General features: G+C 32.5%; 9 protein-coding genes across 10 annotated transcripts; 5 read left to right on the forward strand and 4 right to left on the reverse strand.

Moving 5' to 3' along the window:
* Positions 1–366: 366 nt before the first annotated feature.
* Positions 367–2567, forward strand: LOC128390822 (uncharacterized). The gene is made up of 11 exons (XM_053350591.1): positions 367–510; positions 612–695; positions 779–898; positions 962–1021; positions 1099–1269; positions 1355–1429; positions 1507–1578; positions 1652–1738; positions 1810–1863; positions 1931–2080; positions 2174–2567. Exons 1-11 carry the CDS (start codon positions 471–473, stop codon positions 2302–2304), a joined length of 1044 nt encoding a protein of 347 aa, XP_053206566.1. The 5' UTR covers positions 367–470; the 3' UTR covers positions 2305–2567.
* A 272-nt stretch (positions 2568–2839) lies between these two features.
* LOC128390821 (S-adenosylmethionine decarboxylase proenzyme-like) lies at positions 2840–5640 on the reverse strand. Of its 2 annotated transcripts, none has more exons than XM_053350588.1 (5): positions 5444–5640; positions 5286–5313; positions 4388–5176; positions 4160–4315; positions 2840–3347 (listed from the first exon to the last, which is right to left on the reverse strand). In XM_053350588.1, the coding sequence occupies exons 2-5, from the start codon at positions 5295–5297 to the stop codon at positions 3210–3212; spliced, it is 1095 nt and encodes a 364-aa protein (XP_053206563.1). In that variant the 5' UTR covers positions 5298–5313; positions 5444–5640; the 3' UTR covers positions 2840–3209. The 2 variants fall into 2 exon arrangements, with proteins under 2 accessions (XP_053206563.1, XP_053206564.1); XM_053350589.1 differs by having other exon boundaries at positions 2840–3344; positions 5444–5639.
* A 533-nt stretch (positions 5641–6173) lies between these two features.
* LOC128390820 (BRCA1-associated protein-like) lies at positions 6174–8034 on the reverse strand. The gene has a single exon (XM_053350587.1). It carries the CDS (start codon positions 7934–7936, stop codon positions 6482–6484), a length of 1455 nt encoding a protein of 484 aa, XP_053206562.1. The 5' UTR covers positions 7937–8034; the 3' UTR covers positions 6174–6481.
* On the forward strand, positions 7899–9673 carry LOC128390823 (uncharacterized). Its single transcript, XM_053350592.1, has 2 exons — positions 7899–8028; positions 8593–9673. Exon 2 carries the CDS (start codon positions 8594–8596, stop codon positions 9191–9193), a length of 600 nt encoding a protein of 199 aa, XP_053206567.1. The 5' UTR covers positions 7899–8028; position 8593; the 3' UTR covers positions 9194–9673.
* Positions 9674–11925: 2252 nt separating this feature from the next.
* On the forward strand, positions 11926–15548 carry LOC128390844 (uncharacterized). The gene is made up of 5 exons (XM_053350615.1): positions 11926–12978; positions 13431–13723; positions 13863–14788; positions 15250–15461; positions 15542–15548. Exons 1-5 carry the CDS (start codon positions 12554–12556, stop codon positions 15546–15548), a joined length of 1863 nt encoding a protein of 620 aa, XP_053206590.1. The 5' UTR covers positions 11926–12553.
* A 1590-nt stretch (positions 15549–17138) lies between these two features.
* On the forward strand, positions 17139–18512 carry LOC128390818 (L-xylulose reductase-like). Its single transcript, XM_053350586.1, has 4 exons — positions 17139–17302; positions 17369–17466; positions 17549–17703; positions 17780–18512. The coding sequence occupies exons 1-4, from the start codon at positions 17251–17253 to the stop codon at positions 18207–18209; spliced, it is 735 nt and encodes a 244-aa protein (XP_053206561.1). The 5' UTR covers positions 17139–17250; the 3' UTR covers positions 18210–18512.
* Positions 18513–18637: 125 nt separating this feature from the next.
* LOC128390816 (uncharacterized) lies at positions 18638–20504 on the forward strand. Its single transcript, XM_053350584.1, is given in 4 exon segments — positions 18638–19066; positions 19069–19098; positions 19101–19494; positions 19570–20504. Coding segments are annotated over 4 exon segments (1506 nt in total). The 5' UTR covers positions 18638–18894; the 3' UTR covers positions 20480–20504.
* Positions 20505–20527: 23 nt separating this feature from the next.
* LOC128390817 (uncharacterized UDP-glucosyltransferase YdhE-like) lies at positions 20528–22375 on the reverse strand. The gene is made up of 2 exons (XM_053350585.1): positions 22137–22375; positions 20528–22068 (listed from the first exon to the last, which is right to left on the reverse strand). The coding sequence occupies exons 1-2, from the start codon at positions 22187–22189 to the stop codon at positions 20799–20801; spliced, it is 1323 nt and encodes a 440-aa protein (XP_053206560.1). The 5' UTR covers positions 22190–22375; the 3' UTR covers positions 20528–20798.
* A 651-nt stretch (positions 22376–23026) lies between these two features.
* LOC128390815 (uncharacterized) lies at positions 23027–23676 on the reverse strand. Its single transcript, XM_053350583.1, has 2 exons — positions 23620–23676; positions 23027–23548 (listed from the first exon to the last, which is right to left on the reverse strand). Exon 2 carries the CDS (start codon positions 23543–23545, stop codon positions 23153–23155), a length of 393 nt encoding a protein of 130 aa, XP_053206558.1. The 5' UTR covers positions 23546–23548; positions 23620–23676; the 3' UTR covers positions 23027–23152.
* Between the last annotated feature and the right edge of the window lie 6 nt (positions 23677–23682).

Genomic DNA, 23682 nt, shown 5'->3' on the forward strand with positions numbered 1-23682 from the left:
TCTCTCATTTGTTGGAATAATTTCCACGGAGCTCGACGAACTGTCCACTGTTTGTCTTCGTCGAAACAGTCAACTTGGATCGATAATATTCTCGCGCAAAGTTAGAAAATTTTTTCAAGTTCGAACTCAGCAATTAACGACTGAAGGCAGAAGACCAGTCTCCGTCTCCAGCTGACGTTTAGAAGTTGATAGTTGACGTTTATTTTATCAACTAAATTCTCAAATTCGTAATTATTTCCAAGTACTCATAAACTTTTCGTCAAGGCCATAGAAAATACTGAAGATCTGCCAAAGGTGTTTATGAGATGAATTCTGTCAACACGTCTATCAATTAATTTAAAACAATCGAAAACAAAATCTAAACTTCTGTCTTGTTGAAAAAGTATTGAAAAGGTTTGATCAGGAAAAGATATAAAAACGATAACATTTGATAGAGAAAATCACTTAGTCCATCAACAGTTATTCTAAAGATGCGTCTCTCAATCGTTCTTGCTATTTGCTTTTTAGGAGGTAAGTTAATTGTTCGACTCTTTTGATCTAATTGATTTTCTAATTTCGATAATTTCGACAACTTTTATATTTTATTCTCTTTTTTTCCTTTCTCTCTGTAGTTGCTTCTGCATCTACCTTGGTTAAACGAAACTTCTTCGATGATTTGCAAAACAAGTCTCAAGAAGCTTTGAAAAACTTAGGACGTAAGTTTCGAAATTTTGAACATTCATCCTCTCGCCTTTTTTCCTCGAGTTTCTTCATCATTTTCGTTTGATTTTATGTTCAGATTTCGGAGAAGATTTCGGCAAAAAGGTCCAAGATGCCTTATCCAAGACCGATTTCAAACTACCCGATAACCCACTCGGATTCGCTAAACAAGCTCAAGACTTTTTCAACACAGTCAAAAGTAAGAGTAAACTCTTCTGATTTGAATTCCATATATTCAACCTAATCTAATTCCTTCTTTCAGATTTCAATAATCCAATCGAACTTGGTAAACAACTCCTAGACTTTTTCAACTCACAAAAGAGTAAGAAGAAAATTTTCAGAGCCAAACTCCGTTAAATTGATGTAACCTAATCCCTTTTATCCTTTTCACCTGATTAGAAGCCGGTGCTTCGGGAGACGAAAAGTCCACTACCAGACAAACCACTAACCCACTCCAGCTCTTGACCCAACTTGGTGATCCCGCTGCTTTCGCTCAAACTCTCATGAAGATCCTCTCCGAAATGGCTTTTGAAGGTCGACGAAAGCGAGATCTTGCCGAGGATCTTAAGAGTAATTGAACATTCATAACCATTCGTCACCAATCGTGAAGATAAAAACTACAATAATTCTTGCTAATATTCAATTAATCATTTAGAATTCGCTGAAGAGGGAAAACAAAGAGCTCAAGAAGCTCTCAAACAACTCCAAGACCTTTTCAACTCATTCAAGAGTAAGAACAAAATCTTTAGAAGCCAATTTCGTTAAATCGATCTAACCTAATCCCTTCTATCTTTTTCATGTGATCAGACGGTGGTGCTTCCGCTGAAACCTCAACCGAAAAGGCCGTTTCCAAACGAGACGTTTCTGAAGATTTACAAAGTAAGTTTTTCTTTAAATCCTATTTTTCATTCAATAGAATAAAAAAATAATCGAATCTATTTTATTCAATCAGAACTCGCATCCGCTGGTCAAGAAAAACTCCAAGCCGCTCTTAAACAACTCCAAGAGCTTTTCGAACAATTCAAAGGAGGATTCAACCGTAAGTCGATTGCAATGATCAACAAGAATTAAGAGAGAAAATAAATTGACAAATATTCTCTTATTCGATAGACGACCAATCATCCGAAACTGTCACCAAACGAGATGTTTCTGAAAGTCTTAAACGTAAGTTATCACAATAATGACCATTCTCGAAAGAAAATATTAATCGGTTATTTTCCCCTCGAAACAGAATTCGGTCAAATCGCTCAAGAAAAGACCCAAGCTGCTTTCCAACACCTTAAAGACGCTTTAGCTCAATTACTCGGAAAGAAACCAAGTCAACAAGTTGAAGATTCAACTGAAGTTTCAGTCTCAAAGCGAAGTATTGAAGATTTCCAAAGTGAGTAGAAAACATATTACATATGTACATGTGATAGATCTGATTCGTGGCTCCAGTTGATTGACTTATTTCCGTTTCCTTTATCTCACACAGAATTCAACAAGAACCTCCAAGAACAAGCTCAACAAGCTTTATCTGGATTCAAAAACGCTTTCGCTGATTTCTTCAATCAATTCCGAAAGCCATTCAAACCTGAAGCCGAAGACACCACCGAATCATCATAAATGAACATCACCACCTAGAAATAGTAAAATAATATCAATCATGTTAGTTTAACTCCGGTTATCAAATTATTCAACATAATAATTACTTGGATTTCCAACTAATCAGCTTCATCACAGTTTGATCCTCGAAATTTCATTCAGTTTCGATGAAACTTGAAACAAATTTACCATGATTGAATCGAAAGTATATCTTAGGATAATTACCTCTCGAACTTATATTGTGAATAAATTTGTTCCGATTAAATTTTAAATTAATCATTAAATTATTTCTTTTTCCAATGAATTGATTAAATGATTTGCTATTAACACAAGACGAGAATCGGTCAGTGGAAATTGTGAAAAAAAATATTAAGAACTTTTCGAGAAGGTGTTGTCCATTGTCTATGGAAATGTACCATTCGAAAGGAATACAAAGTAATTAATCATTGATTCCCTGAGGCTATAATAGTCTCTCTACTTATTTCTGACAGTCATCATCTTCTGTCCCGCAACGAATTAGACAAATTTCTTGTATTAAACCCCCACTTTGATCTGATCATTGTTTTATTCAGCCAATCATGATTGGAAGAATTTAAATTTTAATCATTCATTTGTATTGTTATGTATAGTTTAATCGAAAAATCAATGAACTAATTTAACTTTACAATTATTTAATAGATGATAATTGTTGATAAAGACTGACAGTTAAATGGTCAGTAAATGTATATGGAGATTTCAAAGGGTTTCTTATGGAAAGTTTTGGACTTGTTTTTGTGTATATATGTGCTGCTTTATGAGGCAAATTGGTTGATTAATTAATTAATTTTAAGAGTAAATTGAAAACTAAATTGTCTAATGGTGCTAAAGTGTAAGAGGGCAACCTACCCCCAGTCCGAAATATTTCCAAAAACCCTAAGAACTAATTCTCAGCTTGGCGCTTTAGCGAATAGCCCATAAGTTAGATCGTAGTTCTTGAAATGGCAGAATTGAAGTTCTTTACTCATGAATCCATTGAAAGTTAACGAACGATAATCTTGAACACATTCACCAGCAATTGAGCTCTGCTAAAAGATAAAAATAAAAAAGAGAAAATTAAATCAAATATAATTAATCAAGTTAACAAGAAGAAAGTTATCAAATTACAATTGCAAATCAAATGTAATTAATATTTTTTTTCCAATGTGATAAGAATTGTTGTCCTTTGAACTTGAAAAGATAAACATTATTTTTATCTTTCTATTATTAATAAATTATTCTCTTGTAAGAATAATAAAAAAAATGATATTCGACTACGTTTGTCAAGTAAAGTGATTATAAGTAGTTATTGCTGGGTGAGAATTGATGAAACAATGAATATCAATTAAGATCAAATGGAAACAATTATGTAGATATTAATGTATCACAATTCATTACCAAGTCTTTATCAACTTATTGAAGGTTAAATTGATTGGGTGATCACTAATTGGTAACTTTTTCTATGGTAATTAACGAAAATGTATTAAATGCTTTTTTCAACTTAATTGATTGATAGAGGAGAGAGAGAGAGACATTATAAGAAAGATAGTTAAATATATAATTACGATTTGTTCATTATCTTTATCATGTTAATATAATAACCAATAACATAAAGTATCATCAATAATGATATTTTATCTCATTATTATTACATAAACAATGGAAATGATAATGACAATTGAAGATATTCCCATATCTAGAGACTTAATCATCATCATAATTATCTTACATGGAGAAAAGTTTAAACCATTAAGTGAATGTGTGATAATCAATTAATCGGATGGTGGGATCAAATTATTGAGTGGTTATTCAGTTATAACGGAAAAAGATACTTAAATTAGCTAATCAAATTGAAACTGACCTCATTAGCGAATAGAGTTAAAGTAAATTTTCCAGGATTGAAGATTTTAAGTAATCGAGAAAGCAAATCATGGTAGTTGGCCTGAGGGTAGTTAGTTTCAAAGCTAACGTATGAAAAATGGGGTTCCGGTGTAATATGAATAGTCATATAGTAACCCTGGAAAGAGAAAGAAATCATTAATTAGATTGAAGAGATTGATGTAGATGTTTAATTGCAATTTGTACTTACACCTTTGATGAGCCCATTCATGGAATAGCCACAAGGTTCGAATAGGTAATCATCAATTATCATTCCAGGAAGAATCTTGTCAATACCAGATCGAGAAGTTGCTTCTTTAGCGGTTGTGCAAACCTCTCTAGTGAACAACTTCATGACCTTTGGATCTAAATTTTGCATCATAATTTCCAGGGTTTGATCAGGTCCTTCAATCATCTTAACAGGTTCCATTGGATTTAAAGTGAACAGGAACCAGCAATCTCGATTAACACGGCCCATACAGTAAGAAGCACTATCTTCAAAATAGTTATCCAAATATTCAATTTCATTGTCGAAAGAACTGTGAGGCTTGGGCTGTAATTCAGGTCGAAGAAAATTTTTACGAGAATAAAAGATATCCAATACCTTATCGAATCCAGTAAACTCTTTTACCAAATAAAGTAAAGGTTCAATACAATTAAATAGGGTTGTAGTTCCACAGGTTTTCAATATGAATCGATTTCGTGAGATAAACATTGAGCTTTCTGACAATACATAAGCATCAATTAGCTCGTTCTTCTTGAAACTGATTATTTCACATTTAACAAGAGCCAAAAGGGATTCCAAAGCTGTTCGAGGTATCAAACGAAGATCATTGGAATCAACAGATTGACGTAAATCAGTACAATCAAACCAAATTTCAAGAAGCTTTTCAGTACCTTCGAAAAAATGACAATATTCAGGAGAAGAAGATGAATCATCTTCAGATGACATTTTCTTATGTTCAGGAGAAGAATTTAGTTGAGAAGCGGAATGAAGAGCCTAATAAGAGAAAGAGAGAAAACAAACATCAAATATCCACAATAATCACAAACACAATGAATATTAAAAATCCAAATTGAAGAAGAAGAAGAAGAAACCAAAATCTTACCGTCAAGCTCATGTTGAATTTATTATCACTGCAGAGAAGAAAAAATAAACGAAGGCAAAGAAGAAGAAGAAGAAAATTAAGTTAGTAAAACAGTGGAGAAAACCAGAAAGGAGAATAGAAAAAAAGTGGAAAAGAGAAAATGACAAAAATTGACTTACCAATTTGATTGTTGAGAGAATAAAAAATAGAGAAGGAGAAATGTGAGAATTTGAACAAAAATTGGATGAGAGTAAGAATCTGAAGAGAAACAATTAATAAAATATAACAATAATAATAGATCACAATTAGAATCACAATTAAACAGATTTAACAACAACTCTCGAGTTAAAAGGGTTCCAACCAATGGAGATGATCACTGGTGATCCTCACGCAGCCTCGTTGTCACAAGGGTCATGTGATCTCTCACCAGATGATGAGGTTTGTTTTTGTTTTTGTCTTTGGTTTGATTTTCATGTTCATCTTGAAGGACCGGAAGAGTTGCCAAAATGTGGGCATGGATGAGCAGGGCAAATTTAATTGTTTATCTTTGATGATGATCGCACTTGGATTGTGGTAGAGGAATTTGCTTTTCTCTCTGGAATTGGCGACGAGCAACTGTGAAATGCTTTGAATCTTTTGCCGCCTTAGGTGTTGAATCTTCTTGGGTTGGAAATGTTGGTCACAGGTTATGAACTTTGGTCGGGCATTGGAAATGTTTTTGTGTCACCTGGATTAATGCTCACGTCAACGAGAAGGAAATTGAAATTGGTGATTTCCGAAAATTTAAATTCTCTATGGGATTTTCCTTGTTGATCTAATTTTCTTGGCCATTTTTCGGAGGTTCAATTGAAACTGATGTCACATCATCGATGAGAATTATATTGTGTAATAATTATCATTGGAAATTCATTTTATAAGCTTTTCGATTGCATTTTGTTCACAATCAAGTACAACAATTGATACGTTTTATTTGGGAATAACATACATTCATGTATGTAAACATTTGTGTCAATAGTTAAATAATGAATATGAGATGGTAAGATTTTGATATTTACAAAATTCAATTCAATCTTCGCAGATCAAAAATATTCAATTTTCTTTTTAGAACATAATTACTAATTAATCAGATAAATTCGAATAGTAAATGATGGTAATACTTTAACAAAATTAGAAGCTCGAATCGTGACTTATATGAGATACATTGTTTCGCATTTCGATCATCTTTTTCGTGCTCGACGTGCTTTCGACAATCGTGATGCTGCACCGACCACAATTGAACTTTCTTCGATTTCATCTTGAGAAACATCTTTAACATCTTTCAGTTTATTTTGAGCTTCTACGAAGAACATTAGATCTCTAACTTGTTCTTTAAGGTCTTCGATTTCCTTGTCCTTCTTGTCGATGGAAGTTTTCAAAGTTGATTCCGTCGATTGAAACTTTTGAGACCATAGATCTTGATTTTGAGAGAGACATTTGTTCATTTCTTTTTCCTCTTGAACATCATGAAGAACTTTCGTCAATCGAGAACTTAAATTGGTCACTTTCTTTTCCAGAGATTGTTTTTCTTTGCGTAAACGTTGGTTCTCATCTTCGAAATGTTTCTTCTCCTCCAAGAGAAGTTTATTCTCTTCTATCAATTCTTTGCTTGTTTCTTCGGCTTCTTTCTTAATAAGGCGAATCGTCTCCTCGAAAAAATGTCTCTGAGCTTCCAATTGATTGGTCAGCAAGTAAGTGTATTCCAACTGGACCGCATCAATCTTATCCTCGGCTCGATTTTCGTACTCAACGGCCACTGGTTTACCATCTGATTTGTTTTGAACTAATCGGTGAACATAATTATCTCCAGCATAATCCCAGACTAGATTATCCATACTCAAGTCGAGAGCAAAAGTATGTTGAGTCTCCAGATAGTGAGACTTGGCATGACCTCCGACATACCGACCACATCCGATGTGACCACAAATCAAACAGATCCACAAGGATTCTTGTGAATTGCAGGCGAAACAATTGTTTTCAGGAACACTTTCTGGTGTTTGACAGTAACGACAAACTGGACAACTTGTGTCACCCCATTTGTCTAAACACCCACAATGGAAGGAGTGATTACACAGAATTGTCAAAACTCCATCGACCGATTCGTCCATTTTTTCGAGACAAACTGCACAGGTCGGTAGTTCTTCGTGGCCAACAATAGGTAAACATCCATCGGAAGTTTCTTTGAATGTCTCAACTTTAGCCACATAAGCGAGATGACAAATTTCCGGTTCAATTGAATTGAACTGAACTCCATTGAAATTCTTGTAAAACTCATCTGAACTCTTTTCATCCGAGAATTTGATCAAAGCCATGAATTGATTGGGCTTCGAGTTACGAACAATTTGAATGTGTTCAATGTTATTGTTCACAGGACCAGTGAATTGGAGCAGATCATGAATGGTCATCGAAGTTGGTATCGAGTGGATACAAACAATGTCTTTACTTTCGTCTTCTAAACCAAGTGGAGTTTTCTCATTCTCTTTATAAATGTGAAGAATTCCCTTAATTGTTTCCACATTATGATTTCCACTGAAAAAGTGAATTTGCTTCAACGACGCTGCTTGAAGTGGACCAGGTGGTTGCGCTGGTTGTTGTGGGACCTGTGGAGGTGGAGGTGGTGGGGTAGCAGAGGCCATGTCACAAAAATGGAATCACAACTTGAACCAATGAAACAATTACCCAATTCCAACAACAATCAATTAAAGAAATGACAACAACAAGAAAAAAGGTAAACAAAACAAAGACGAAAAAAACTGTCGCCATCTATTGATGAAAGAAAAGAAAATTTCAAAAGTTGAAGGAAAAAAAATTCAATCAACTCTTATCGGTGATCTTAATTAGTTGGTCGATTTCAATTTTAATCGATCCTTAGATTAATTAATTTAAATTGGAACAATTCATTTTTCCCTCTCTTTCCATTTTCTCAAATTTAACGGTCATTTCTGTCTACATTTGATTCTCTTTCTTTTCTTCCTCTGTCTTTAAAATTTATTTCTTTTGATTTATTATTCCATTTATTTAATCATCGCCATTTTGAGATTGGAACAATTTGTTCTTTTACTAATTTATTCTCAACTATATTAAGTGACCTCTTCTTCGACCTCTCGTAACTTTTGTTCTTTTCTTTTTGTTGACTTGAGGAAGAAGAAAAAGAAAAATCCATTCGGCTGTTTCTCTTTCGCCCTCACGCAACAACCATTTTGGTTATATGAACAGTGACCAATTGGGGTTAATGTTGACCTTTTCCTTTTCTTTTTCCATCATTTTCTTTCTTGTGTTGACCCATGGATAGAATGTCGGATTCTTGTCAAGTCTCTTCATGTCCTGGAATCGATGATGAGCAACAGAAATACATTGAATCTTTTGCCGCCTTAGTTGTTGAATCTCCTCCTGTTGACTTGAAGAAAGAGTTTTCATCATCTCCTATGAGAGAACCGGAACTGGATGAAACTGTCATCTTTTTCTTTGTAAGCGAAGACACTTCCACCGATGCTGATCGTATTACTGAGCTTGTCAGGATGGAAAATAGATGTTCCATGGGAATCGTTGAAGTAAAGGTTTTCAAAGAAAATCTGATGAAACGAATAGACATTCTTATGGAGAAATATTGGAGAAATCATTTCGCCAAAACTAACAACCTTATGATCAGATATCAGGGGAAAAGTTTCGCTGCCATGGACAAAATTGGAAATTATGTCAGAGAGGACATTTTCAGCCGCGTACCAAATTTACGTGAATGTACCTTACGAGTGATACGAAACAAAGGTCTAGATCACATGTTATATATGTGGCAGAAAAAGTTGATTTGGGAAGATGATTATGAAACTGATCATCTACAAATTGGCTCTGAGAAATTTTATCGTCGCTCAATATCTTTCGATCCTGATTATTAAGGTTAATTAACCTCACATTCAACAAGAAACTTTCGATTGGTGACAAGAGATGACTCCTAATGAAATCCATGGATCCAACTCATGATCGAAACTGTCAATTTCAAATTTCGCTTCGGCTATTGAGCAGTTCGTTGCTAAAGAAAAAGTTCATTCACTTGATTAGATTTCAGGGTGAAAAAGAAACTATTAATTGTTCCTTTACAATTAAGCTTGACTCTCTTGATGAAAGAGAATCGCAATTAATAATCCACAAGATGAATGATTAGAAAATGCTATCAATCTGTATAAACTTCAATTCGATTCCGATTGAACTTACTGATTCCTCGTAGAAATCGTTGAAATTGTATTATCCATCTCAACAATTAGTTGATTACTTCTTGTAAACCAAGTTTATTATGATCGATTTGATTAAAATTGTGTAATCATCAAAACCCATAGACTTTTTAATTGAATAAATTAATCGTCAATTTGAACAATTTAGTTTAACCTTGTTTTATTTTCCCAGTCGATTAACACAATTAATATCCCTAAATTTAGTTAATGATTAAAATAATAATACTGATTGTGATAATAAACAGGATTTAATTCAATTAAAATGCCAATAACTAGTTAAACGTGTTCAAATTGCGATCTTAATTGTATTCAGACAGTTAATTGTTAATCAATTTTAGACTCTTGATTAGTGGCTGTTTATTTTACAATTAAATTACGAATGTGAGAAGAAATTAATTGTTTGTTGATTATCATGATTAACGATTAAGTTTTAGTTGCATTTCCTTTACAATTCTGACCAATTACAGTCTTTTTCCTCCGAATTCACCTTCATTCTCTTAAGAGATAAACTTTTTTTCATTAGAATTAATTTTCCTTCGGGGCGAAAGAGATTTAATCTCTATTTTTCTCACTAGAATTGACCTTTTTCTCTTTATAAATAAACTTGTTTTCAAAACAATTGATCAGTACAATTCAATCTCATCAGTTAATGTTAATTTGTAATTCTAATTGTTTATCAAAATGTCGAGTAGAAATTATAATATGGTGAGTGAATCAATACGAAAATTGATAATCGAAGGTTATAAAAAAAGCTATCGAGTTTCTTATTTAGCAGAAACATACAACGTGAATGAAAATACAATTAAATCAATAATCAAACGATTCAACGAATTCGGTGATGTGATATAATTAAGAATGAAATCAATTCTGCTGGACATCGACTTCTCTTCCTACCTCCTTATTCACCATTTTTGAACCCGATTGAAAATTTATTCAATCAATTAAAATTCTACGTGAAAAGATATCGACCTGCTAATGCTGAACAAGTTTTCGAAGGTGTTGAATTGGCCTCAGAAATGATCACATCGGAAGATTGTAAAAATTACTACAATCACATGAAAAAATATATCCCTGATTGTATTGGTAAAAAACATATCGATAATTAATTCTAATGAAAAAAAGGTCAATTGTAATGAGAAAAAATGAATTGTATTGAAAATAAAGAGATTAATTCTAATTCTCGAATCGGATTAAGGTTTTTTCTTAGTTAATAAGTAAATTAATATTAATTATAGTAAATTAGTTTATCTCAAAAGAGAAAAAAGGTGAATTCATAGGAAAAAGACTGTATTAATTGTATTGACTTTATTATTATTGATAATCATCATCATCAGTAAGTTAATTAACCCTTTATGTTAACAGTTGTTGATACAAAGTTAATTGTATATCATAATCATACAAAATAGAAACAATTTATCGCTGAACAAATTGATTAAATCAATTGAATGTCAATAAACTAACAATAACAATCAATACGTAGATAGAAATAACAATCAGATTAAATTGTTTCAGCAAAATCTCAATTTCTCATTTGAAATTCAGATTAATTGAGTTTCATGATAGTCAATTATATTCATTTAATTGCTGATGAGTAACTTTCGATTGTTTCGTTAGAACTGTTCAAAATTTAATCGAAACGATAAAAACACTTCAATCAGAACAAAAAAAAACTTTCGACTTACAATTTAAACTTAAACTTCATTTCTAATTAACAATGGAAACAATTAAAAGACACTTGAGAAAATGTTTAATCCGATTGACCATTAGAGTCTCACCTTGGATTATATTTACTTAAGAATTAACCTAAAAATCAAATTAACTTGAAGAAAAAAAATTAAATCCATCAACTAATTAGTCAACTAATTCCTACTAAAGTAAAAGTACTAATCCTTCAAGACTAAAATACTTAATAGACGAAACAAATTAAACTAATTACTACAAACGATTAAATTTTCTCAACGAAAACTTAAATTTCCAGTGTTCACAATCACAAAGCAATTACAATTAATCAACAACAACAACAACAGTAAATCAGTTAATCAAAACTACGAAAAAAACGAAAAACGATCTTAACAATTAGAGACAAGAAAAAGTCTATTGGTAAATAATAAGAAGCGAAGAGTAAAAAAAGAAAGAGAATCAATTTAATCAATGGAACAACAATTTCGACAAAATAATGAGTAAAATTGTTCGCAAATTAAATTGTTACAATTAAATCTCGATAGAAAATGTTAAAACGCATTTATTTTTGCCTCTCTTTCCACTTTGAAGCTCTTTCAACGAGCGTTTCTGTCTATCTTACTTTCTAATTCCATTCTCTTTCTTTTCTCTGTCTACCTTTTCTCTCTTTCTGTCTACAAAAATATTCTCTTTCTTTTCTCTTTTTTGTTTCTCTCTTCAAATCTCTTATTCTCTCTTTTCATTCATTCAGTTTATTATTATTATCGTATTATTATTATATTATTATTATTATTATTATTCTATTAAATTAATCATCGCCAATTTGGAATTAAATAAATTTGTTCAATTAAAATTCTATTCTCAATAATATTAAGTAACCTTTTCTTCAACCTCTCGGACCTTTTGTGCTTTTGTTTTTGTTGATATAAAGAAGAATAAGAAGAAACCATTTGGCTCTTTCTCTCTCTCTCTCTATTCTCACACAAACATCAAGGCTTTTTTTCACCAACACAACAACCATTTGATTATATACACAAAGTGATCAATTGACTTTGCTCTTTTTTTTCTTCTCTTCTCTATTTTTTTCTCTCTTCCTTCTTGTTCTTCTCTTAATCTCTATCTTTCTCTCTCTATTTCTCTCTAGCTCTCTATCTATCTCTTTTTCTCCCTCTGTCTGTTATTCTCTATCTTCTCTCTCTCTCTCTCTTCATTCACCTTAAGGATTTGATTTTTGGTTAATATTCGCTTGTTTCCCTTTCAAGTGTCGAACATTTTTTTTTGGTAATTCGTTTTTGCTTGGAGAAGGAAGAAAAATAAATACAAGCCGAAAATCAGGAATCATTATCAATGGACGAGAATCAGTGCCCCTTGTGTTTGGAACCCATAGAAGCTGATGATATAGACTTTTTTCCTTGTCCATGTGGCTATCAAATTTGTAGATTTTGTTGGCACCGTTTGGCCAATGAAGAGGATAACATTGAAACTGGTAAAAGTGGAAGAGGACTGTGTCCAGCCTGTAGACAAGAATATCCTGAATCACCAGTTGGATTTAACTCTAATTTAACGATTGAAGCAATGTCAGAATTGGTTAAAAACAAGAAGAAGAAAAAGAAACAAGCAAATAAACAGAAATTGAATCAACAACAAGAAAGTAAAAAGACGGTCAATCTGGTTAAGAAAGAAGAGAAAAATCTGGCTGGTCTTCGGGTCGTGCAAAAAAATTTAGTCTTCGTTATTGGAATACCATCTAGATTATCTCAAGAAGATTTGAGGTATGATCAAAGTGCTTCTCAACACCATCGCCATCAATTCCACTTCCACCATGATCATGATTCTCTTTCATTTTCATCACCTCATTTTTCATTTTCTTTTCCCCTTTGGATTAACACCTTACCTTTTTCTTCACATTCTCAGTTGAGAATCAACTAGAATCGTTTTCCTGTTTTGATTGTTCTTCAAGTTCATCCTTCTAACTTTGGAAAATGAAACAATTTAAGCTACTAATTTAAATCATAGAAAAATAGCTAATAGACAATTTTACTTCTCATATTCTCTTTTTTTCTCTCTCTCTTCATCTCTCAAAAACCTGCTGATATTTTGGTTAACCTTTTTCTTTCTAATTCCATTTTGATGAAGCCATTCAACCAATTTTATCTCATCTCTTTATTGTTATTGTTTACTAATTTTTTTTTGTTTCTCTTTTTCTCTTCCTTTATATTAACAGGAGGGAATTTAGCAAATTTGGAAAAATTCATAAATTAGTGATCGGTAGCAATGGAAACAGTTTAGTTAACTCTGTTTACGTTACCTATTCAAGGCCCGAGGATGCGATCAAAGCTATTCAAACATTAAATCAGAGTAATCAATGTAATGGAAATAATCAAATAATCATTAACGGTCTAAAAGATGTTAAAGGCTCCAAGAAAGGTGCTAATCTTACCTTGCGAGCAAGTTTAGGGACTACAAAATACTGTACTCATTGGTTAAAGAACATGCAATGTCCCAAATTACCTGAATGTAAGATACTAAACAATTATCCCTTTTGATTTGTGATTTTATCTCTTCCTTTATTTATATTGACATTTAACCGAATTAATTTACCTTTTGTTGTTTTTATTATGTTTTTCTTTTCTTCTATTTAACTCTATTGGTTTAGGTATGTACCTACACGAACTGGCAGATCCTGAGGCTTCATTTACTAAAGAGGAAATGCAACAAGGGAAACACACGGAATATGAAAAGAAGTTAATTAACCAATATTTAAGTAGAAAAAGCGTAAATGGTGCATTGAATCAAAGGTATCCAACATTACCACAGGACCACAACAAACAAGGGACAGTGGATTTTGACGGTGAATCTAATGAAATGTGTAATTATGTTAGAGATGATATTGGATCTTATGAATCAAATTGTTCCAATGAAGGAGATAGTGGAACCTTTAACATCGATCGTAGGGATGACTGTGGAAACCAAAATTCACTCGATGAAATAATTGGAATTAGTAGTGATAGTAGCACCAGCTTTTCAACCTGTTCTTCGGGCAATTCATTACCACATCCTCATATTTCCTCTTTAGAGGAAGAAGAACAAGAGGAAGATGAAGGATCCGGAAAAGAGAATCGTTGTAAATCACCAGGTGATGAATCGATGCCTCCAAATTCACCAGGAACTAGTATTGAGGATGATGGTCTTGATTTTGATCCAATAACCATATCCACTAATGGATTAGAAGATTTAATCAGAAATCATCCATATGAGGATAATGTTTCTTGTTTAGGGATGAGTCAATCAATTCCAGTGTCCACCGGTTATTCTCAGTCCGTCAACTATCCATCACCCTCCATGTTATCTCGATCCACAATGAGGGATGATCAGCTTACTCAGGAACACATATCCTGGCGCAATTCATTAAAAGCACTTCTACCCAATGTCAATATCACCTTCGCTGGAAGCTCAACATCAGCTTCTCCCAACTACTTTAAGCCTCCCGCCCAGACGCAACAACAACAACAACAAACACAACAGCAACCACAACACCACCAGCAACAAATTCCGTTTGTTCATGCACCCTCTCAAATAACGGTAAGTAATTTAAGTAACTTTTCTTTAAATGTGTGTCAATCGTCGTGTTAGAATAAATTTAACAATCACAACTCTCATAACCTTTTCTAACGGTTACCTAATTTTTGGTTTTATCATTCAATTATGATCTTTCTATTAATTAAACGTCTAGCTAACTTATCAGATTCTATTATGAAATGAAATTCTCCATGAATATTGTCATTTTTGACAATTTCTCGATAAATGAGATAAAATTCTATCTATTTTCACTCTTTTCCCAATTTGTTCCCAATTAATGTTTTATCCATACTTTTGACAGTTCTCTCTCTCTCTCTCTCTCTCTCTCTCTCTCTCTCTTTCTATTCCATGTTTCGTAAATTTATCTTGTTATCATGAAAATGGAAACATTTATCACCAACAATCTATTTGTGTCATATTTGCATATTAATTAACTTTCTTTATTTACTTTTCGATTTCTTCAGCCTTGGTTCCAACAAAACTCTCAACATCACCAACATCCAACGCAGCATCAGGTTCACCCAACCCACGCGAATCCATTTTCAATCACAAACGGTCTACAAAATTGTCAGCACCCAATGGCTAGAACACATCAAGGATTCATAGCCAGACCAGTGATTCGTCAGAAACAACCTCCTCCGGTTTCTCAAATTTTGATTGAAATTCTAAAATATATGCCCCTTTACAATTCGATAAAAGAGAGGAAGAGAAAAAACAAATGATGAAATTCTTTATTTCTTTTCTTTTCTTCATTAGCAATTAATTGAATCTATCAGCACCAATCTACCACAACAACAAAAAAAAACACAATTGAAACCAAATAAAAAATGTGAGCCTCTCCCTCGATATATGAAAACAAACGTTTTTTATACATGAGGTTTTTACCATGAATGTGACAAAAGAAAAGGCCATAAAATCATCGCCAGTGTATTTAAATACTCTGAAGACGAGAATCGAAAGAACCAATCAACGCAATCAACTGCTGCAAAAGAAGACTGAGAACACAATTAATATACTTTTGTATATCATCAGAGGAAAAGTGATAAAAGTTTTATCGAAAAGGGAAAACGAACAAAATTTCAACGTTTTGGTCCAAGAAAATTATTAGTAAAAGCAATTAACACCTTCGTTTGGATTTCAAAGTAATCAATTGTCTATATAAAGCTCAGCATCTAATGAAAAGAAGGACCAGTTAATTAAAGTAACCATGCAAATGTGAGAGAGAGAGAGAGATTCAATTACAAATCAAATGCAATAATATTAGGAAAAAAAAACATGAAGAAAACAATTTAATCATGTTAATCGACTATCATCAAGAATTAAACAATCAAGTCTAGTCGTGGCTCTTGAAATCACATTCACAATATAATAATAAAAAGAAAGGTCTGATCAAATGTAGAAAAAATTATTCGCGTTCATTTAAATTAATCGATGAAATTTACAATTGAATTTAAATGAAATTAATTGAGGAAAAATTTGACGGAAAGTGAGTTTGAATTTACCGGTAAAGGTGAAAATCTTTTGGTGAAAGTTGAAAATTAACTTTTGGCGCGATTTTTGAATTAAAAAGAGTTTACTAAAATGAGAAAATTAAAATTAAATTTACGACCTATTGAACTGATTTATTTCTGAAAGGTTAATTGTTGACCTGGCTTGTTGATTGTATTAACTTTCCTAATTTTGTCAACAACTTTTCATCAGTTGTCTACTCATCTTAATTGTGGCATAATTATTATATCAGATTGATAAGCTTACAAACTAATTACCTCTCGTTGAATGTTAACTATTAAAAATTATGATTAATTTATGATTTGATTTATAATTAATTTGATTCTTGAGTTAACCTTGTCACGTTTACGATTGTTACTGGTTTGTTACGTTGATAACTGATTCCTGATTGTGCTTCCTGATTATTAATTGATTTACTTTTCCTTATCGATCCTCATGATTTACAATTTATCCAACCAATTTAAACCATTTTTGTTTCATTTGAATCATTTTATAGTTAAATTGAATCTAATCAAGATTAATTGTTGTTGATACTTTCAATGATTGATGGAAAATACTTTAAACTAAACTCTAATTGTTTTTAAGTACTTAAATTATTAATGAAATGGTTAATCATGAGAAAGAAACAATTAACTAATCTAACCAAGAGAAAGTCCAATCAACTTAATTAGAAGTACTTTCGTTGATAAGATTCTTGTGGTTGATTTTAATTGTAATAATAAGTAAAGACAATTAAATGAAATAAAGAAGCACTCAGTTGATTTAATGTTAAGGGAACAATTAATTTCTGAAACTATGGAGATTAATTATCTAAGCTCTTCACAATGAAGCAATTAATTGTTTCTTTTTTTTTCTAAATCATCATCAGTCTTACAATTAGAATTGAATCAACTCTAATTGTAATTTGATTTGAGTTCATTTTTCATAAGTCAGTTGAGAATCAATTTGATTACATTATGGACATTTCGTTCAATGGTAAACGAGCTCTTGTCACTGGAGCAGGAAGAGGTAATTCTGTGATTAATTAACTAATAGTTCCAATTAATTGACTGATGATTTGTGATAATTTCTCAGGGATTGGGAGAGAGACCGTTAAAAGGTTGGTGAAACTCGGTGCCGATGTCGTTGCTCTGAGTAAGACACTCGAAAATCTTGAAACTCTCAAAGCAGAGGTAATATAATTGAAGAATCATTTTCAATAATAATTATGTGATAATTATCATGAGAAAGTTTTTTTTTTATTGTTAATTAAAGTTACCATCAATTAAGATTGTTCAATGTGACCTGGCACATTGGAATGAGACAAAAAGTGTAATATCTTCATTGGATACAATTGATTTACTGGTTAACAATGCGGCATTTGGACAAAATAATGCCATTGGAACCGTCGATGAGGAAATTTGTGACATGTAAGTAATACTTAGTAAGTTAATTACAATTAGTGACAATTAAAATTAATTTTCTTTCTCCGATACCTTAAATAAGTCATTTTAATATCAATGTAAAAGCGATCATCAATGTTACTCAGCAAGTTGTTGCTAAACTTAAGGCCGAAGGTAAATCGGGATCGATTGTCAATATCTCTAGTCAAGCGGGAATGGTGGCCTTACAAGATCATGTGGTCTACTGTGCATCGAAAGGTGCTGTTGATCAGATAACTCGAGTTTCAGCTTTAGAACTTGGTCCATTTAATATTCGTTGTAATTCTGTCAATCCGACCGTTGTTCTTACTGAATTGGGTAGAAAGGGTTGGTCAGAACCGACCAAGCGAGATTGGATGTTGAACCAAATTCCACTTCGTCGATTTGCCGAAGTAGATGAAGTTGTGGACGCTATTGTTTTCCTTCTTAGCGATCGATCTTCAATGATCAATGGTGCTATTCTTCCGATTGATGGTGGATTCACCGCTTGTTGATCATCAATATCATCTTGATTGGTCAATTCACCTAATTGGACATTCGTCTTATACAAATTATCAACTAATTGCAACATTTACCTGGTTTCAAATGGGAATTTCAAAACGATCTTTTCATTTAGTAATAACGTCATTGATTAAGTTTTAATAACGATTTATTGGATTATATAAAAAAAAGACGAGGAAACAAATCAACCGATTAAGATTTGACTATTGATTAATTAGTCTCGTAAATTGTTTGATTGAAACTGAATTTGTAACATTTTAACATTAAATTGTTGATGAAAAAATATTCATAATTAATTACGTGCTAAATTGTTTCAATATTGTTTACATAAACTTTCGAGTCGATTGCGTTTGTTAGCTTAATGATCAATTTTATGTTCGTTTAAATTGTTGATTAAAACTCAGCGATAATTAACTGGGAATTAAATGTAAAACATATAAGAAGAGAGGAATCAAATATGAATTAGTTATTCTAGTAATTCAAATCGTAGCAATCAAAAGTTATTCATTAAGAAATAAGAGTAAAGTTGATCAATTAGAATCTCAATAGTTCAAATTTAAAAAAAGTTTTGATTATTATTTGTGTTCACCGAAGTTCCCAAAACTTTTTGTTAATATTAAACTTGAATTATTCCGATCAAGTTGACACTCTAATTTTAATTACATTTGCTCGTTAATTATGGTACAATCAGAAAGGAAGAAAATTAACATCATCGGTGGAGGAGTAGGTGGACTTACCGCTGCCGCTCGACTTTCGTCGATGGGCTTTCAGGTGACCCTCTTCGAAAAGAACGGATATTGTGGTGGTCGATGTTCCAGAGTTTCTCGAGATGGTTTTTCATGGGAACAAGGGCAATTCTTTACCTTTTCAGTGACATTTACGAGGAAACTTTGCCGAACTTGGTGAATCCATTGAATCTCATGTGGATATAATTCATTATACTGATCATCATAAAGTTTTTTTCGGTAACGGGAAAACCTTTGAATATACAACATCGATGGATAAACTCTTGGAAACGATTGAAATTTTCGAGAAAGATTCTGATTCTTGTCAGAAAAATTTAATCTCTTTTCTAAAAGAGTGTGAAAAGTTTCGTGACATTGTCTACAATCTTGTCTTTAATTCAACTTACGATTCTTATTGGGATCTAATCAACGTAGATTTAATCACAAGGCTTCCGTCGATACCCTTAGGCTCATCCATGTACGATATTGTGAGTAAATATTTCCAATCGGATGAAGTTCGTCAAGCATTGACTTTCCAGGCTCTTTACTTTGGGTAATTATATTGATCAAAGTTAATCATTATTCTTAATCATCATTAGATTATTAACTTTTACCATTTTCTCTCAAGTATTTCACCATTTAAAGGTTCTGGTTTGTTCACCGTTCTACCGGCAACTGAGCTATTAAGAGGTATCTGGTATCCAAAGGGAGGAATGGTCAGTGTGGTCAATGCATTGGAAAAAATTGCAACCCAAAAGTTTGGAGTTGAAATTGTTTACAATTCCTCTGTGGATAAGATTGAAATTGACTCACAGGGAAAGGCCATCGGTGTCCGTTTATCAAATGAAACCTTCCACCCATCGGATGCGGTCATTTCCAATGCCGATCTAACTTATACTTATAATAAACTTTTACCTCAAACATCTTATGGGGATCATCTTGCATCGGTGGACAATGTACCTTCAACGATCACCTTTTTCTGGGGCTTATCGAAACAATTGACACGATTAAAGGCTCACAATATATTTTTACCTCTTGATTATGAGAAATTATTTCGACAAATTCATGAGGATAAAATTGTCCCTGATGATCCAGCGTTTTATATTCATATTGCAAACCGAATGGATCCAGAATTGGCACCGACGGGTAAAGATGCGCTTACAGTTTTAGTACCTGTTGGAGCGATGGCCGATTCATCCGTTAACTTTGACAAGTTGGTTCTCCAATTGAAAGAGAAAATAATTAATTCTCTTGAAAATCGTCTTGAGATAAGTGACTTTTCCTCACTCATTGAGACTGAACTTGTTGAGACACCAGAAACATGGGAATTTAAATACAATGCATGGAAAGGAACAATTCTTGGGATTAATCATAATCTTACAAATTTACTCGCTTTCAGACCTTCCCAGAAAAGTTCATTCTTTAAGAATCTCTACTTTACTGGAGCATCAACTCAACCTGGAGCTGGAGTGCCCGTAGTAATGAAATCAGCACGTTTACTAGCACCTAAGATTCAAGCAGATCTTAGAGATGATTGAATACAAAATGGTGAACTTGTAAATCGATAAAAAATAAAATAAATAAAATCAATTAAAATGAGTTTATTAGTTGATTATCTTGACTGAAATTTATCAGATTTTCTCACAATATCGACTAATGAAATCAAAATTGAAACACTTCGATCATTTTTTTACAGCTAAATTACAATTTGATCGATACGAACCAAACTTTCAGGTAAAACTTTGTAATAATTTTCTTGAACGATTCAAGTTTTTTCGCGCGCAATTCAATTAGTATGTTTGAAGATGAGGATAAAAGTGCAAACGTTAATTCAACTGGTTAATTGTTGTTAATCAACTAGACTGATGGTTCCTTGGCTCGAGCGAGATTTTCAATTGCAGAACAAACTTCATTTGTTGAGTCTGATTTCTTCAATTCTTCCGCAACTCTGGCAACATTGGCACGAATAAGATCATCATTAAGAACAAGATCAATCTTTTCAACTAATTTTTCTTCATTAAACTCCCACAGGTTAATCTTATCCCCCAATTTTAGATCAACAATTCGTTGGCCATTAGCCAATTGATCGCCAAATTGAGGTATCACAAGAAGTGGTTTTCCAACAGTAAGACTTTCAATCAGTGAATTTGAACCTCCATGAGTGATGAATAGATCGACTTTAGGTAATATGGACACTTGATCTAGATACTTATCACCCCACATATTATCATAAAGCTTATATGAATCACCAAAAGGTCCAGTTGAAATGATAAAACGATGAGGTGACTTGGATAAAGCAGAAATCATCATGTTCATCATTTCAGGAACTGTTGAAGCCAAAGTTCCCATTGAAACGTAAACCAATTTACCAGGTCCATCTTTAAGCTTATCAGGAATCACAAATTCAGTTGAACTTGTTAATCTAATTGCTGAATCAAGTCGCATCCATGGTTTCATGGGAGGGCCCAATTCTTTATAATCCAAAGGTCCAGGGTAGATATAAATTCCCAATTGTTTAGCATAAGTTCTTGGCACATATTCAACACCAAAAGAGCTAAAAATCTCGCTAGCTCGAGCTACAAATCGTAATTCGGACCTTTCTCGAAGTGAATTATATTCTTTCCAAAGTTGAGGTGAACTATTGATAGAATATCCTGACATGAGAGGTGGTCCATTGTAAAGGTCATTAGGTGAGGTTGACATGATAGGTACCACTGGAATATTAACCTTTACCATCCAAGGCATGACCCAAAGGTAATCGGTTAAACATACATCGGGTTTCAACTGGTCAATTATGTTCAACATTGAATAATTTTCACCAATTGAGGCTTCAAGGAGACTCAGGAAACCGACATTATCTTTATTACTGTTTAGCTCATCTTTGATCATTTCGAGTGGTGAAAATTTCATTGCATGATCAAATTTAGATTTAAAAAATCCTGGAGGTCGAGGTAAATCTTCATGGATAATATAATCTGAATTATTATTATACTCCGATAATGAGATGAATTTCATTCCATTTGATTCAATGACCGAACGATTCTTAAGATAATGAGCAAAATAAACATCATGCCCACGTTTATGAAGTAACAATCCAATTCCAAGACAGGCATTTAAATGACCAACACTAAACAAAACAATCAGTTAACTTGAATTAATTAACTTGGATACAATTATTAGATGAATTAAACTCACCTGATCATCGATGTTATCAAAATTTTCAATGGTCTTTCATTAGTCTTTGACATTTTATCCACACAAATTACAACTGAACAACAAAACGATTTTAATAGCAATTAAAGAATCTCTGTTAATTGTTGTAGTTTTAAACATTAACCTAATGAATGAAAACAGTTTAATGTGTTGTTATGATAAAGGAAATAAGGATAAATTTAATTTCTGTGAAAATAAACAACATGATTAACGTAATTACGAATTGTTACTGGTTAATTTCCATGGTTACAACTAGTTTTCCCTTCAATCTTTGAGTTTGTTTGAAGGAAAAAAACTGATAAGATAATCGGATAACATTTTATCAATTAATCGCTAATGGTTTTAATTTAATTATCTAATTGATTGTAATCCAAGAAAAGTTATTTTTCTAAGATGAAATGAAAGTTTAAAGAGTTAATCTGGTCCAGAGCTAATCACCTAGTAGACTTAATAGTGGAAACGAATGGATTATCCCTTTGAATTTCCAGTTCCAAATGTCGATAATCATTAACTTAATGTGATTAAATTGTGACAAATATGATTACTAAATTATTTATTATTCCCTAATGATCAAAACATGAGCAAAGAAGCAAAAAAATGATAAACAACAAGCATGAGATGAAGATGATTATTATCTTAATGATCACAATCATTTAGTCACCAAAGGAAATTAATAAAACAAACTGGTCAGCCCTTGATGCCCTAAGGCGATGTTTGTGCCTGTCAATCACTTTTTGATAATATCGAAATTACCAAACTTTATTATCTCGATCTAAATATCGAAGGTAAAATCTTAATTTCTCTCAATCAAAATTTTAATGACTCTCATGGTGAATCCTAAGACATGATAAAACTAATACTCTGTTGGTTCATTGAGAGTTTAGATTAATATAAAGTTTATTGATATGTACATAATAACGATAGAATTTTAATTTTTAATTACAATTAAGAAGAAGAGAAAAGATTTTGATACAAAATCGAAAAAGAGTAAATTGTATTTAGATGTGTTTTCTATTGAAATAAAGGTAACTCAATGCGATCCAAATCTTCTTGTAAAGTGGTACGAAAATACGTTTTTCGAAACCTTCATGTTTCAATATCTGTGAACCAATAGTTCGATAAATTTCACTGAATATCATTAAAGGTTTTCGAACCTCACCAGGCATCGAATTCAATGTTTGCGGTACTTTAGAGCAGCAATAATAAGAAAGAGCTACAATTAACTTTGAATATTTACTCAAAGTTTCCACACCCAAGGCCCAGGGTGTTTTCTTATTCGTTAACAGGTCAATTTCTTTTTCAGAATTTTCCATGAACATTGCAGGTATATAACATCTTCCATCGGTTGTACTATCATGGACAATATCACGAGCAATATTAACCAATTGCATTGCCTGAAAATAAAATGAGAAAATAAATTCGATAACAGTAATGATAAACTAATAAAGAATTGATAAAAACTTACTTGACCAATCGCATAGAAAGTATCAATAAATGGCCTCTCTAAAGGTGAGATACCATTTGGATA

The sequence above is a fragment of the Panonychus citri genome, unplaced genomic scaffold (genome assembly GCF_014898815.1).
Source record: "Panonychus citri isolate SS breed McGregor unplaced genomic scaffold, ASM1489881v1 Contig00129, whole genome shotgun sequence".
NCBI classification, from domain to species: domain Eukaryota; kingdom Metazoa; phylum Arthropoda; class Arachnida; order Trombidiformes; family Tetranychidae; genus Panonychus; species Panonychus citri.

Excerpts from the sequence above, each read along its gene's own strand:
- LOC128390822 (XM_053350591.1), top strand. The coding sequence starts at position 471 with ATGCGTCTCTCAATCGTTCTTGCTATTTGCTTTTTAGGAG. Across the intron at positions 1,270-1,354 it reads TCTTGCCGAGGATCTTAAGA|AATTCGCTGAAGAGGGAAAA; the intron begins GTAATTGAACAT and ends TTAATCATTTAG. Across the intron at positions 1,739-1,809 it reads ATTCAAAGGAGGATTCAACC|ACGACCAATCATCCGAAACT; the intron begins GTAAGTCGATTG and ends CTTATTCGATAG.
- LOC128390821 (XM_053350588.1), bottom strand. Across the intron at positions 4,316-4,387 it reads TGAATGGGCTCATCAAAGGT|GGTTACTATATGACTATTCA; the intron begins GTAAGTACAAAT and ends TTCTCTTTCCAG. Across the intron at positions 3,348-4,159 it reads TAACTCTATTCGCTAATGAG|CAGAGCTCAATTGCTGGTGA; the intron begins GTCAGTTTCAAT and ends TTTATCTTTTAG.
- LOC128390820 (XM_053350587.1), bottom strand. The coding sequence starts at position 7,936 with ATGGCCTCTGCTACCCCACCACCTCCACCTCCACAGGTCCCACAACAA.
- LOC128390823 (XM_053350592.1), top strand. The coding sequence starts at position 8,594 with ATGTCGGATTCTTGTCAAGTCTCTTCATGTCCTGGAATCGATGATGAG.
- LOC128390844 (XM_053350615.1), top strand. The coding sequence starts at position 12,554 with ATGGACGAGAATCAGTGCCCCTTGTGTTTGGAACCCATAGAAGCTGAT. Across the intron at positions 12,979-13,430 it reads TTATCTCAAGAAGATTTGAG|GAGGGAATTTAGCAAATTTG; the intron begins GTATGATCAAAG and ends TTATATTAACAG. Across the intron at positions 14,789-15,249 it reads ATGCACCCTCTCAAATAACG|CCTTGGTTCCAACAAAACTC; the intron begins GTAAGTAATTTA and ends CGATTTCTTCAG.
- LOC128390818 (XM_053350586.1), top strand. The coding sequence starts at position 17,251 with ATGGACATTTCGTTCAATGGTAAACGAGCTCTTGTCACTGGAGCAGGA. Across the intron at positions 17,303-17,368 it reads TGTCACTGGAGCAGGAAGAG|GGATTGGGAGAGAGACCGTT; the intron begins GTAATTCTGTGA and ends ATAATTTCTCAG. Across the intron at positions 17,704-17,779 it reads GATGAGGAAATTTGTGACAT|TCATTTTAATATCAATGTAA; the intron begins GTAAGTAATACT and ends ACCTTAAATAAG.
- LOC128390817 (XM_053350585.1), bottom strand. The coding sequence starts at position 22,189 with ATGTCAAAGACTAATGAAAGACCATTGAAAATTTTGATAACATCGATG. Across the intron at positions 22,069-22,136 it reads TTGATAACATCGATGATCAG|TGTTGGTCATTTAAATGCCT; the intron begins GTGAGTTTAATT and ends TGTTTTGTTTAG.
- LOC128390815 (XM_053350583.1), bottom strand. The coding sequence starts at position 23,545 with ATGCAATTGGTTAATATTGCTCGTGATATTGTCCATGATAGTACAACC.